General features: G+C 49.5%; 1 protein-coding gene across 1 annotated transcript in view; it reads left to right on the forward strand.

Moving 5' to 3' along the window:
- The first annotated feature begins 13,050 nt into the window (after positions 1–13,050).
- The window catches only part of tnmd (tenomodulin), a 45,521-nt gene continuing 43,948 nt past the window's right edge, over positions 13,051–14,623 (forward strand). The window contains exons 1-2 of the mRNA XM_049028290.1: positions 13,051–13,164; positions 13,327–13,481. Of these exons, the coding sequence (XP_048884247.1) occupies positions 13,434–13,481 (48 nt within the window). The 5' untranslated portion in view covers positions 13,051–13,164; positions 13,327–13,433. The remainder of the gene's footprint in view (positions 13,165–13,326; positions 13,482–14,623) is intronic.

The raw sequence follows: 14,623 nt of genomic DNA on the forward strand, positions 1-14,623 counted from the left end.
GACAAACAGTTATTTACCTGCATTGATAAAGCAGATGGGTGATCTGTAGGGGATTTCTATTGCGAGTGAAAAATGATCCCGCATTTATAATCCAGTTAATGAACGTGCGCTGGTCCAGCGACTGGGAAGAGCTTTTATTTATTGTGATCACACGGCTGTAACCGTGGAGGAGGATAATAGTTACCGCAGTATGACATATGTTTACTCGCTGACAGAACTTTACATACATACTGTACACATTCTCTTGACCCACAGCCTATACAGCATCATTATATCTCTAAAACAATTTCATTTATTAGTCAGTCAGTCTGATTATTAATGCGTAAAAAACTGCTAAAGTAGAAAATTGAAACTGCTAATTACAGTGTGTGAGCCCTACCCAGCAGCATCCGCAACATGTCTTTCTGGTTATGAATACCTTAATTAGCCCGTGACTTAAAGGGCCGTAGCGACTTGGTGGTCAGCAGACTCTGCCACGCTGGTCAGCAGGGATTCCGGAGGTTTCCATAAGGGGGGGGTGTGTATATATCTGTCTGCGTCAAATTTCTCCAAATGAATATTTTCTGAACATCTGGTAGAATACAAGCTGTCCTAGAAAATTCTTTATAAAAATGTCCTAGCAACACGCTGCAACCCATCCTGGGTTGATCCCTGCCGATGAAGCCTAGCAAACCCTGAATAGGAACAGTGGTGACAGAATATGGAAGGAAGGAGTAACAACCTGTATGCACATTTGGAATTAACTATTGGTACTTGATCCCCATGGAGAAATTCTCTTCTTGCCTCCTCCCACTTGCTTTGTGTAGATAAGGGCAAGCTGGCCGCAAAGGGCAAAGGGACCCATAGCAGCACCCAGGGAGCTGGGGGGTGGGGGTAAGGTGCTCGCTGAAGGACCTGCAGATATACCCAGACTGGGCTCAAACCAGCAACATTCTGTCCATAGCACAGAGGCTTAACCCACTGAGCCATATGCTGCCCTTATAGAGCAGTAAAAGTAATAATAATGACGACAACAATAGTAATAATGAAGTTAATGACACCAACAGCAATGACACATGGAACATTTTGAGTCTTTTGGCAACCTTTTCCCCAACTCTTGCAGTTTACTGTAAGCGAAAGCAGGGCAGCTCATTGGCTGCAGTAAAAACATGATCCCCCCCCAGTGCAGCTGAGTGCTGACTCGAGAAAGCTGTCCAGGTCAGTGGGTATAAAGGCCTCCCCCAGGGCGGACAGGTGTCCCCCTCATCGGCCGCGGCAAAGGCGGTCCCGCCCCTCGCTGCCACCGAAGGCACCAGCTGAGCTTAAGTGCCACTTTGGCAAGTGCACCAGCTGACAGTTAAGTACGGACTTGGCGAGAGAATCAAGACAAAAGCAATCAAGCAAGAGTCGGGCATTACGCTTTTAATATTTTAGCGGCGAACCCGTGTTTACACAGCCTGAGTGTGATCTGGCGGATAACACTGATATACCCTCTCAGATGGACTGCATTATTGAAAATGCCCGTGTGTGACGTCGCGCAGGGGAACGGACGAGTCTGCAGCAAGTGGCAGCTTCTCAACTTTAAAATGAACTGCGACGCGCTTCCGTGACACAAGTTCTTGGGGGACGTTCAGCGGCACCGTAGTGAGCGGCAGGAACACGGCCTCCGCCGCAGGCTCCTGGCAGGATCCGATTGGATTCTAATCGTGACAAATTACCGCTACCGTGCTGAATTAGTCAATTCCTTAAAAAAAAAGGCCAAAATAAATTCATCAATACCAAAGTCATTTCTGCCTAAATAAACGTTAGAACATTGCTGCACATGAATGCTAAATGAAAAGAATCTCAGCTGTGACTGTAGGAAGTTGGTTAGTTGGTAACTGGCGATTAGGTTTAGCCACGTTTGAGCAGTTCGCTTATTTTACAGGGAGGAAGGAGATACCATCAATGGAAAATTAATTACACAGGTGAACACATACACCGGCCAGCGGGGGGTGGGGCTGACTTATCCAACTGATACCACGTTGCCTCAGTCGGTTCGGAGGACAGTGGTGAAGACTGCCTATCGTGCCAGATGGATTTGACTGACATTGACGAAGGCTATTTTGGATTAATTTGCGAAGGCTTTTTTCCATCTCAGGCCCCACTGACATGTGACACGAAGCACCCATTTCGATTGGTTGTGAGCTCACACGTATCATCCCGGCAAGGGGGATAAAATCAAGCAAACTCACAGGCCGTGTCCATGTGGGTCTGCTTCCTCGATCAGCTCAGAAAACAAAACCAAAATATATTTACTGTGTCATGTCCCCCCCCCCCGCCCCCGCCCCACAACCCCTGGCATTCTTTAGAAAATGAAGAATTTATTAACCATCATGCATTGTTGTGCTATAACGAGCTGCTGATAAATTATCCCTGTGAATAACAGCCTGACTACGGTAATAAACAGTGACGTACCTATATTAGGGTTATAAACGCCACCCGAGGCACTGATGCTGCCCAAATGAATGGGATGTCTGCTATATGATGATGTCGTTGCTCAGCTGATGGCCTTTATCTCATGGTTTCATGGATTCAGCTGAATATTTTTCATCGGTGTGATTGCAGCAAATTATCATTACCAAGGACACGGCTGCGGGAGACTACGCCCGGGACCTAACCCTGACACCATCAGGTGGTGGGACGTGTTCCCAGTATGCCGGGGGCCGTCTCCACCGAGAGGTGTCTTAATTGCTGCGTGATGGTGTCTTGAAGCAGGTCCGCTGCCCCAGAGACCTGCGGCTGGTGGAGGACAGGGGGGGGGTCTTTGATCCCAGTTGTCACCTGTGCACAGCATATCTGTGAAACAGGAGCCAAGCAGGTGAGGGGAGCGAGATAGCGCATGCCACTGAACATCTGGGGTCTGCGCTGCATGTCGTGCTGCTCGTTGACCAAGCACAGCGCTCATGTGAACAACCATGTGCTCTGGGAAAGCTACTAATCATGCATGTCCATTTGAAGGTTCATTTTCTTTTCATTAAGTTTATTGTTGCCTGTTGGCTCGCAAAGACAAATGTGTTTCTCTGCATGATCATTTTACGTGAAAAAAATGCGGTGCTCGCAACAAAGACGCAAGACCGTTTTTCCGCTTTTATAGAGACAAGACGTACTTGCTGAGCTTGTCAGGAATCGGGGACTTTCCGAGGTTCAATGAGAGACGGTGAAACTGTCTCAGTGGCTGTTTGTTGTCGAGTGCGGCGATAAAACGAGGCTGTTTGATACCTTTATTGTTACCGTGCAACGATGGGGATTTAAGCTGAAATATATTGCTGTCTGTGTGGATCCCAAACTGTTGTTTAGTTTCTAACTTTTTTTATAAAATGCAGCTTCCAGCAGAATTCAGGCCGACTGTTAGCTGACTAGTTTTTGTGCCGCCACTTGTTTTGCTCTTCTCTGGCGGAGAGCGGGGAAGTGCATGGAAAACGATTTTACAATATTGCTGTCAAGATCATTTTTTTCTGATGTGCTTTTCTTTCTGGCTCTGAGTCGTATTAACTTTTAATCACATTATGAACTGGATGAGGAGCAACAGGATACAACAAAGTACCAGAGTAAATAAACCTGTATGACGTAGCAGGGGAGATACGGGGCCCGGGTGCAGGGAGAGTCTTTCCCTCTGGGGGGGGGAGATACGGGGCCCGGGTGCAGAGAGAGTCTTTCCCTCTGGGGGGGGGAGATACGGGGCCCGGGTGCAGAGAGAGTCTTTCCCTCTGGGGGGGGAGATACGGGGCCCGGGTGCAGAGAGAGTCTTTCCCTCTGGGGGGGGGAGATACGGGGCCCGGGTGCAGAGAGAGTCTTTCCCTCTGGGGGGGGGGATACGGGGCCCGGGTGCAGGGAGAGTCTTTCCCTCTGGGGGGGGGGGATTCGGGGCCCGGGTGCAGGGAGAGTCTTTCCCTCTGGGGGGGGAGATACGGGGCCCGGGTGCAGAGAGAGCCTTTCCCTCTGGGGGGGGAGATACGGGGCCCGGGTGCAGAGAGAGTCTTTCCCTCTGGGGGGGGAGATACGGGGCCCGGGTGCAGGGAGAGTCTTTCCCTCTGGGGGGGGGAGATACGGGGCCCGGGTGCAGAGAGAGTCTTTCCCTCTGGGGGGGGAGATACGGGGCCCGGGTGCAGGGAGAGTCTTTCCCTCTGGGGGGGGAGATACGGGGCCCGGGTGCAGGGAGAGTCTTTCCCTCTGGGGGGGGGGAGATACGGGGCCCGGGTGCAGAGAGAGTCTTTCCCTCTGGGGGGGGAGATACGGGGCCCGGGTGCAGGGAGAGTCTTTCCCTCTGGGGGGGGAGATACGGGGCCCGGGTGCAGGGAGAGTCTTTCCCTCTGGGGGGGGGAGATACGGGGCCCGGGTGCAGGGAGAGTCTTTCCCTCTGGGGGGGGAGATACGGGGCCCGGGTGCAGAGAGAGTCTTTCCCTCTGGGGGGGGGGATACGGGGCCCGGGTGCAGGGAGAGTCTTTCCCTCTGGGGGGGGAGATACGGGGCCCGGGTGCAGGGAGAGTCTTTCCCTCTGGGGGGGGGAGATACGGGGCCCGGGTGCAGGGAGAGTCTTTCCCTCTGGGGGGGGAGATACGGGGCCCGGGTGCAGAGAGAGTCTTTCCCTCTGGGGGGGGGAGATACGGGGCCCGGGTGCAGGGAGAGTCTTTCCCTCTGGGGGGGGGAGATATGGGGCCCGGGTGCAGGGAGAGTCTTTCCCTCTGGGGGGGGAGATATGGGGCCCGGGTGCAGGGAGAGTCTTTCCCTCTGGGGGGGGGAGATACGGGGCCCGGGTGCAGGGAGAGTCTTTCCCTCTGGGGGGGGAGATATGGGGCCTGGGTGCAGGGAGAGTCTTTCCCTCTGGGGGGGGAGATGCGGGGCCCGGGTGCAGGGAGAGTCTTTCCCTCTGGGGGGGGGAGATACGGGGCCCGGGTGCAGGGAGAGTCTTTCCCTCTGGGGGGGGAGATATGGGGCCTGGGTGCAGGGAGAGTCTTTCCCTCTGGGGGGGGAGATATGGGGCCTGGGTGCAGGGAGAGTCTTTCCCTCCTAAGCCTTCAGACATAAAGTTTTTATATGTTTGTGTAGTAGTAGTATGTACTTATACAGCATTTCATTTTAGTAATTTAATATCACTTAACAGCATTTATCGCAAAATTTTCGATAGATATGACATCCCAGTTTTTTTCATATCGGAGATGTTTGTTTCAGTGTTGGCGATAGCTAGGCAGTTTATGCAAAATATTGAAATTCATTATGAATGTTATTTTTAATTATTCGTGCGCTGCATTACCGGCTCGCGCTGTGATCGATCTCGCGCTGTCAGCGGCGAGATCTGCTTGCTTCCCTTGCGTTTCCTAACGCTTCATGATTGTGCTTATTTGGGTCAAGCTGTGACGGGTCTTTGTACTGCCGAAATAAATGCTTGGCAATTATAGGTCCCCTCACAACTCGTTTGGAGTGGCAGCACTTGGCGTTAAGGGATGACATGCCCTGCTGTTTGGGCCGAGCACAGTCACCCATCGTGGGAAATCATTATCAGCCTCTGATAAAAAATAAAAAATAAAAAATCTCACGCTTATACCGCAAGCTTGTTTAGCGTACAGCTCACTCCCCCTTCACGATCAAAATGATGTCGCACAGGGATTGATGGGGTGGAAATGAAGAGAATTGGTTAAAACACACACTGATTGGTCAGGATATATCGCGTTTTTCTGTCTTTGTTACTGTCTCGGCGATGCATGCACTGCGCTGCCCGAACGGGAGGCGTAGTAAACATCGGCAGGCATGAACAAGCAGCCGCCTCTCGGCTGAAAGGCATCACACCACGCGCACGGCCAAGTAATTGCCATAATCACTCATTTAAACCAAGTCCAACTGTGATGTGGAGGGCACACCATGTGATAAATTAATAAGCTGCCAGTTTAACTATTTAAATCGCCGTCATGTTGTATTTAGAAAATGCAGCTGGACAACTGGATTGTACATCATTCTCTCTTTTTTTTTTTTGGTATGCAGGCTTGTGTTCTCCATGTATGGTAATGGAGCGTGGCTTTGCTTTTATTGGACGGTCCAAGGACACGCCCCTTGTTTAAGACCGAAATTAATTGGCAATTGGAGCGATGCAGGGTGGAATTTAGCTCACAAGCTACTTGGCTGAATGTGATGTCACATGTTTGTGGAAGAATTATATTTGCAGCACTCAATAAACTTGATAAATGAGGCCCAATCATTCTCTCCATAACAGACATGCTGTACCTTCCATCTCTTTTCAGAGAAATAGATTACTTTTAGACAAGCGTGCGCCTAAAATGATTATTTTTACTGGCTTATTAAATTAAGCCGGTAGGTAATGACTCATGGACGTGTATATATATTAATGAGGCATAATTAGCTATTGCAGTCCCGCATCTGTCTTCTTCACCGTGTACATGAATGCCGTGTGTGTGTGTGTGTGTGTGTGTGTGTGTGTGTGTGGGTGGGGGGGGGAGGAGGTATATGGGGACTAAAATGTTCAGAAAGTGTGGTAAAACCTGAAATTTCCTTACTTTTCAGGTACTTATTTGGATAAGCTCGATTTTGGAAAAATCTATGAATGCAATCAAAAAAGTAAAAATTCCAAAAGTCTTGTACAGGTATATTGTTTAGTTACTTGGTAAAGGTTGGGGCTGGGTGGGGCTTAAGGGTGTCGTGATTGGGATTTGGGCTTTTTCCATAAAAACAAATGGATGGCCCCCACAAAGATATGAATACAAATGTGTTGTTGTGTGTGTGTGTGTGTGTGTGTAGGTAGGCCACCAAGTGTGTGTGTATGTGTGGGTGTAATAGTGTGTGTGTCTGTGTGTGGGTGGGGGGGTATGCCAGTGTGTGTGCGTCTGTGTGTGTGTGGGTGGGGGGGTATGTTAGTGTGTGTGTGGGTGGGGGGGTATGCCAGTGTGTGTGCGTCTGTGTGTGTGTGTGTGTGTGTGTGTGTGTGTGTGTGTGTGCGGGGGGGGGGGGGGGTATGTCAGTGTGTGTCTGTGGGGGGGTATGTCAGTGTGTGTGGGTATGTCTGTGTGTTTGTGTGGGTATGTCAGTGTGTGCGTCTGTGTGTGTGTGTGGGTATGTCAGTGTGTGTGTGTGTGTGGGTATGTCAGTGTGTGTGTAGGTGGGTATGTCAGTGTGTGTGTGTGTGTGGGTATGTCAGTGTGTGTGTAGGTGGGTATGTCAGTGTGTATGTGGGTCTGTGTGTGTGTGTGGGTCTGTCAGTGTGTGTGGGTCTGTGTGTGTGTGTGGGTATGTCAGTGTGTGTGTGTGTGTGGGTATGTCAGTGTGTGTGTAGGTGGGTATGTCAGTGTGTATGTGGGTCTGTGTGTGTGTGTGGGTCTGTCAGTGTGGGTATGTCAGTGTGTGTGTGTGGGTATGTCAGTGTGTGTGTGTGCGTCTGTGGGTATGTCAGTGTGTGTGGGTATGTCAGTGTGTGTGTGTGCGTGTGGGTATGTCTGTGTGTGTGTGGGTATGTCAGTGTATGTGTGTGTGTATGTCAGTGTGTGTGTGTGCGTCTGTGTGTGTGTGGGTATGTCAGTGTGTGTGTGTGTGTATGTCAGTGTGTGTGTAGGTATGTCAGTGTGTGTGTGTGCGTATGTCAGTGTGTGTGTGCATATGTCAGTGTGTGTATGGGTATGTCAGTGTGTGTGTGTGTGTGGGGGGGTATGCCAGTGTGTGTGTGTGGGTATGCCAGTGTGTGTGTGGGTATGCCAGTGTGTGTGTGTGTGTGTGTATATGTCAGTGTGTGTGTGGGTATGTCTGTGGGTATGTCAGTGTGTGTGTGGGTATGCCAGTGTGTGTGTGTGTGTGGGTATGCCAGTGTGTGTGTGTGGGTATCCCAGTGTGTGTGTGTGTGTGGGTATGCCAGTGTGTGTGTAGGTATGTCAGTGTGTGTGTGTGCGTATGTCAGTGTGTGTGTGCATATGTCAGTGTGTGTATGGGTATGTCAGTGTGTGTGTGTGTGTGGGGGGGTATGCCAGTGTGTGTGTGTGGGTATGCCAGTGTGTGTGTGGGTATGCCAGTGTGTGTGTGTGTGTGTGTATATGTCAGTGTGTGTGTGGGTATGTCTGTGGGTATGTCAGTGTGTGTGTGGGTATGCCAGTGTGTGTGTGTGTGTGGGTATGCCAGTGTGTGTGTGTGGGTATCCCAGTGTGTGTGTGTGTGTGGGTATGCCAGTGTGTGTGTGTGTGTGGGTATGCCAGTGTGTGTGTGTGGGTATCCCAGTGTGTGTGTGTGTGTAGGTATGTCAGTGTGTGTGTGTGCGTATGTCAGTGTGTGTGTGCATATGTCAGTGTGTGTATGGGTATGTCAGTGTGTGTGTGTGTGTGTGGGGGGGTATGCCAGTGTGTGTGTGTGGGTATGCCAGTGTGTGTGTGTGTGTGGGTATGCCAGTGTGTGTGTGTGGGTATCCCAGTGTGTGTGTGTGTGTGTGGGTATGTCAGTGTGTGTGTGTGTATGCCAGCACATTTTCCTCACAGAAAATCCATCCTGAGCGTCACGTGGCCCTCGGCGACATTCCTGAGCTCCGTGTTTCTGTTCCCGCATCTTTTTCTGTGGTCTTTGCCGCTCCGCTTCACGATCCTGCCCCAGGTTCTGCTCTCTCCTGCCTGAGCTTGCAGCGCATCCATCTACCATAACTGTTTACCCCTTGGGGGCTGCGGAGGGGCAGTGTCTGCACAGCCTGCATCCCTGCCTCCACGGAGCAGGCCCCTGTCGGGGGCAGGCGGGGCACTCAGCCGGGTAATGGACTCCTGGAGGGGATAATGGGCCGCTCCGACATGCAGCCGGGCCAGCACTGGACAGCCAGGCTCCTATGCGTCGCGTGGCTCAGGAGCCTTTTGACCCCCTTGGGATACACGCAGTGCCTGCAGAAACCACGCCTCCGGACTGTAGGGCTGCAAAGGAGGCAGTCGCATCACCGGAGTGCGGATATGCTTAAGACGTGCGTTTTTTTATTGCCGTTTTAAGGAGCGCCTCTCAAAAGCTCTGCAGCTTTGGGCCATTTGCATCTCTATCGCCTCCGACTTATTCCTTCTCCCTAGACTTAGAAAAGCTGTTTATGTGCCTCACCCTCTGCTCCTGACGAAAGGGTGCCCATCGCCGTGCCTGAATCCCACAAAAACAAGTGATAAGGTCTGGGACTTAATCAAATTCTTATCGGTGCTAGGAGGGGCGAGCACTCGAGTCTTAAGTGGAAACAGCAAATGTTTATTCTCTAATTCCTCCAGGTTTACCCAGGCATCTTCAGCCAGCTCAGCGCTAATCTGCTGCTATCTGGTGTTCGCTTTGCCCTAAATTGCTGTTTATTATTATCTCCGGGTGTGTGGAACCTTCTCCTCTCACCAGCTGCTGCCGTGGGATTGGACTCGTCTGCCGGCCAATCCAGAGCTCGTTCCACGCTATTCTTGAAAGGGCCAGCTTGATTTACCCAGGCAAACTGCTCTGGTAATTGCTGAGATTTATATAAATGGGGAACAGCTGAGTTAGGCCCTCTGGCTATCAGATCTGACAGGCCTAATGTCTGTTCAAACGTTCCCCTGCCATAACAAACCGCGTCGATCTGACCGGGGCGGGGGCACGCTGATGGGATGGAGGGAAAAACACTCTCTGCAACAATCGCGTGTGTGCATATGCAGGTAAAGGGTAAAACACAGAGGCACACAGGCAAGGGGGCTGTCACATGACCGAACTCCTGCCAAAGGCTCTCAGTGGGATGAAGTGATGAACCTCTTCAGGGCAAGGCAGGGAGAGTCTTTGGGGGGGGCTTTATCCCCTGCCTTGGAGACAAAGGCACCGGCGTCGCGGATGTGTGTCTCTCCCCCCCCCCCCACGGGATGTCCACATGGCACGACCGCTCTCCAGTCTCACTTCTCCTCTTGTCAGTGACAATGGAGGAATGTCTACGCCGGACTCTTGCATTTTAATTGGTCAGTTTCTTTGTCTGGGGTGTGCACCCCCCCCCCCCCCCCCCCCCACATCGTCACGCTCCTGCTTTCTGCCCTGCGCCCAACTCATTTAGCCTCACAGGTTTTTGAAGTTATCTTCCAGAAGCTTCTTCCCCGCCAAGCCTGTGGAGACAGACGATGTGGTGTGTGATTACTGGTAAATAACATACTGTAACTAGCAAATCCACTCAGGACTGCAACCCATGGCCAGGCTGTGATTGTCTACTCATCACCCAGATCCACACCAAGCAACCCCAATACCAGAGTCCCAGGCTTCGGGCCTATGTTCTGGTACCTAGTGGCATCTTTGCTAAACAAACGTCATGCAAGGAGACAGAAAACATGCTAACGAAGTGCTTCTCGAACCCCCAGCCATTCTCCATCCAAAATGACTTTCACTCCCTTCTGTCTCTCCTTTTCTATTTTTTTCCCTTTATGAACTCCAGGAATGCACTGTGGCAACTTAATTTTACTTTGAAATGCATATTAGCAATTATGTGAATGATTACAGAGCAGCTAATTTCCTACAGCCTGATTAGAAGAGTAGGAATACAGATAATCTTCCATTTTGCCTGTCGAATCCGTCGCATTGAATTCTTAATTTTATAACCTTCTCTTACCGCCCCTGTTTCCACGGTTACAGTGAGTATCAAAAACAAATTGTCATGTATCGGTGCGCCCAGCTGAGCTGATTCGAAACACCTGCGTTCACATTAATCATGGCAGTCGTTGTCCTTTAATTGTTAGTGCCTTAATTATGCCGTTCATTGAGTAGAAGGCTATCTTTGTTAATAAATAGGATTTTATGATATGATTTATTTACTCCCTACTCATGTTAGTGAAATGGTGAAGAGGTCTTCATACAGCAGCCGGGGGAAGCTAGGTGGGGTGGTGTTTTTGCAAGGTCTCTCACAAAAAGAAACATCTTTGCATTTTATGCGCCTTTCCTGCAATATAATCACATCTGCCCCCGAATGAGAAACCGGAGAGAAACACTCAGCCACCCGGCTCTGTTACTTTGTGTGATCTGACAGTACAGTACATTGCTGAGCTTCTGTTGTTCCCGAACACAATAATAGTACTTACAGTTGACCATGGAATATCTAGCAGGGAAGAAATTTCACTGACTGACTTATTGCAAAGGTGACGGCCCATGACTGTATCAGGCTTGAAAACACTCAGCTCTTCAGAAAGACCCATTCTGTCACACATGTGTGTAAACCTGACTGCATGGCTAGGTGCTTGATTTTATACACCTGCGGCAATGGGTCTGAATGAAGGGGCAGAATTCCGTGATTAAGAGGTGAGTCCAAATGCTTTTGTCCTTATTGTGTGTTTTTGTCCATCAGGCCAAAGGCAATCTGCCCTCTTTGTACCCCTGTACTTCTCTGTCAAACTAGGGACCTGTATCACAAAGCCATATTTCTTGCTTAGCTGGATAACTTGTTAGATTTAAAGTACCCCAATTTAAATGGACTTTGTCATTGTTCACTTTCATTTAGCCCAGCCTGACAAGTTAACTTGCTAACGCGAATATCCAGCTGCGTGAGACAGGCCCCTGGACAGTTTGCAAGCTCTTCTTTTGCCTCATACTTGTTTGACGTCACACTGGATGTGACTTCCTGTAGGTTTATTCTCCCTCTGGTGCTCATATCTCAGGAAATGGCTCCTTAGCTCCAGGGAAGAAACCCTTTTTCACCTCGTGTTTGGCTTTTATTAGCCGTGTGACCGACACCGTGGACAGTCCCCTACTTATTCACTGTTTCCATACCCTGGACATCCATGATGGCCGCTTGCACCATTATCAAGTGACACAGCACATAAATACCGAGAAATGCTCTCTAAAATGGGGTAAGGTTTCCATGCAATTACCAGTTATCTGAGATGTGACGGTTTGGAGTAAATATTGCTGCCATTACCTCACTTTCTGCTTATTACCAGGCAACAAATGCCGCATGATCAGAGTGGTACCCGCACGATAAGGCCCATCACTACGTGTGCTTGGGGGAGGTGAGGGAAAGTCACATACGGCTCATGTCACTATTCCCATGATCCTCCCCTGTTTTGAAGAGAAATGTCACCCCCCCCCCCCCCCCCACCACCACCCTCAACCTCCTCAGATGTTTTAAATCTAAATAACTAGCGAGTCAGAGAGTCAGAAGATGGTACAGAGTTACCAAAACATGCCGCTTCAGCACCTACATAAGGAATACATTTATTTAATATTTAGGGCAGTGTGGTTCGAGTGGTGGCAAACGCTGCTGATTAAGCAGACATTTCACTGGCTGCTACGTTTCCTCTCATTCTGTGCGTCTGTACATCTGTGTCACATTCTAATCAAGAGATCCGGCACCAGGGATGTTACTTCCCTCAGAAGATGGATTTGTTTGGATGCTGAGGGCTTCATGCCACATCATGCTAGGACCACAAGTGTTCCATCCGCGCCTGGGCGACAGAAACCCAAGTACGAATAATTAACGTGCCTCTTATAAATGATGGCGGGGTGTCACGGCACATTAATAACGGGCGTCTTCCAGATTTTCAGCTCAAGGACACCGTGGCAGGCAGATCCCCCTCGCTAGACGGCTCCGTGACTCGCCCTCCCCGGGTTCCCCTTCACGTGGGCCGTAGAGGGTTGCCAGATTCTTCCAGATGTTACCCATCCCCTTGCCAAGTTCCGTGTTAAATTGCAGGAGCATCAGAGCTGCGAAAATCAGGCTGCAAGAAGCCGAAAGACGCACTGGGGGATACAGGGCGTGCAAGGAGGAAGCAAGGCACCATAAGGAGGTGTTGGCAGGTAAGGCATGCAGGTAGGAGATGCTCAGACAAGGTGCAGGTGCTAGAATGAGGTGCAGACCCTGTTACTTTTCCCTTTGCATGTCTCCTGAGGTTGCATAGGCCCTGGACATAAATCCACCATTAGCCCTGCGGTCAAGGACCTGCACATGTGACCAAAATGGTCATTAACTGCTCTTGCCATTATAGATGAAAGCTAGAGATCCTCGACTGGGCTGTAGCAAAGTGTCAAGTGACATTCCAAGAATCTGAGAGGAACATTCCAGACTCCCTGGAGTTCTGCGTGAATTCCTGCACTCGTTTTATTTCCTCTCCGTATTCATCGGCCTCTGTCTTCTTCCTTTGCTTTTCAAACCCCACGCGAGGCATGTGACTAACCTGCTGGATGAGCAGCTTATCACAAGCCCTTCTACATCCAGTACGTATTCGTATCTTCTGCGTTATGGCTGTGTTTACATCACTGCTTCGGTCTCCCAGAGAAAGGAGACTCTGCTCGCAGCAAAATCTTCCTTATTTGCCATGGAAATAGCAGACATTTCCTCACACCGGCAGGCCATTTGAAACCCTCCCTCCCTCTCAGTCACTGGGGGAGGAGTACAGTCGGGACGAGCCCTTTTCTGGGGATACAGGGTCGTGTCTCTGTCAAAGAAAAAGGCAGTGAAAGACGAGGGCTTCTCTGGAGGAGACATGGAAACTGATCGCCGGACCTGCAGCCAGCAAGTCCTATACAAAGATGTGAGTCCAAACTCAATGCACTTTCTGGGAAAACAGATAACCAAACGCAACTAAAAGAAAAACTTCTGTAACTCCCTTGACCTTTGCACTGAATACTACCTGGGACCATTTAAGATGTTTCATATTCAGACGCTGTTTAATGCCTGCTAGTGTTCAAGGCTGTGGAAAATGGAAAAACAGTAAGTGTGTGAATATTGAAAGAGCATAATTATTGCTTGATGAAACGGAGATCTTTGAAATGCTCTGATTGAACAGTTTTTAAAAGCCTCCTTTTAAAGGATCCAACTATTTTAGTTCTTGTAAACTTTCAGTAATGAACAATCCAAGTTTATCCAAGTTCAGTCTTCTGAAGGCTTTCAGTTCAGCTAATGCACCTGTATTTTTGTTTAATTTTAATGTGTGCAGTAATTTAAAATGTTTCCCTCTTGGGTTGAAATATGGAAAAAATTTGAGTGGGTATCTTAATGATATTAACAGAACGCTCTGCTTAAAAAAGGCTTGAGAAATACCAGATAAACTAATTTCAGCTCAGGGTCTGGGAACTTGATTTTTTTTTTTTAGATTACCTCATGTGCACGTAGTACCCAATAATCTGCTCGCTTGACCAAAAAACTCACACAGCAGGCAGTGGGCAGGGATGCCGTACTGCCACAGAATAAATAACTGAGCTCGGCCAAATATTTTCCACTCGGCATGAGGGGAAAAGTGCCTTGTGCACAGAATTGCTTTGATCCCTGCCCCCCTCCCCCCTCTGCTGGCAAGGATTCAGCCGCTCTTTAATAATGATATCCATGGGAAATATGATAATTCCCGTGTTGTTGTTTTTGCCTCTTCGGTAGAAGAGTTGTGGTTCTCCGTCTTGCTGGAGTGAATTGCGCGTTTTGCATGCTCTGTTCAGGATTTGTCCATACATTGCCCATATGCTGCCCATGCAGAGTCCATGCATTGTCTACACATTGTCCGTGTGCTATGCATGCATTTTCCATGCATTTTCCATGCACTGTCCATGTATTGTCTACGGATTGTCCATATACTGCCCATGAGTTGTCCAAGTACTGTCCCTGTCATTTCCATTTCTGATTAGCACAGCCCCCTAAACCTTGCGTGCTCTTATATTCTTTCACCTTGTCACCAACTGCTGC

Source organism: Brienomyrus brachyistius, chromosome 10 (assembly GCF_023856365.1).
Source record: "Brienomyrus brachyistius isolate T26 chromosome 10, BBRACH_0.4, whole genome shotgun sequence".
NCBI classification, from domain to species: domain Eukaryota; kingdom Metazoa; phylum Chordata; class Actinopteri; order Osteoglossiformes; family Mormyridae; genus Brienomyrus; species Brienomyrus brachyistius.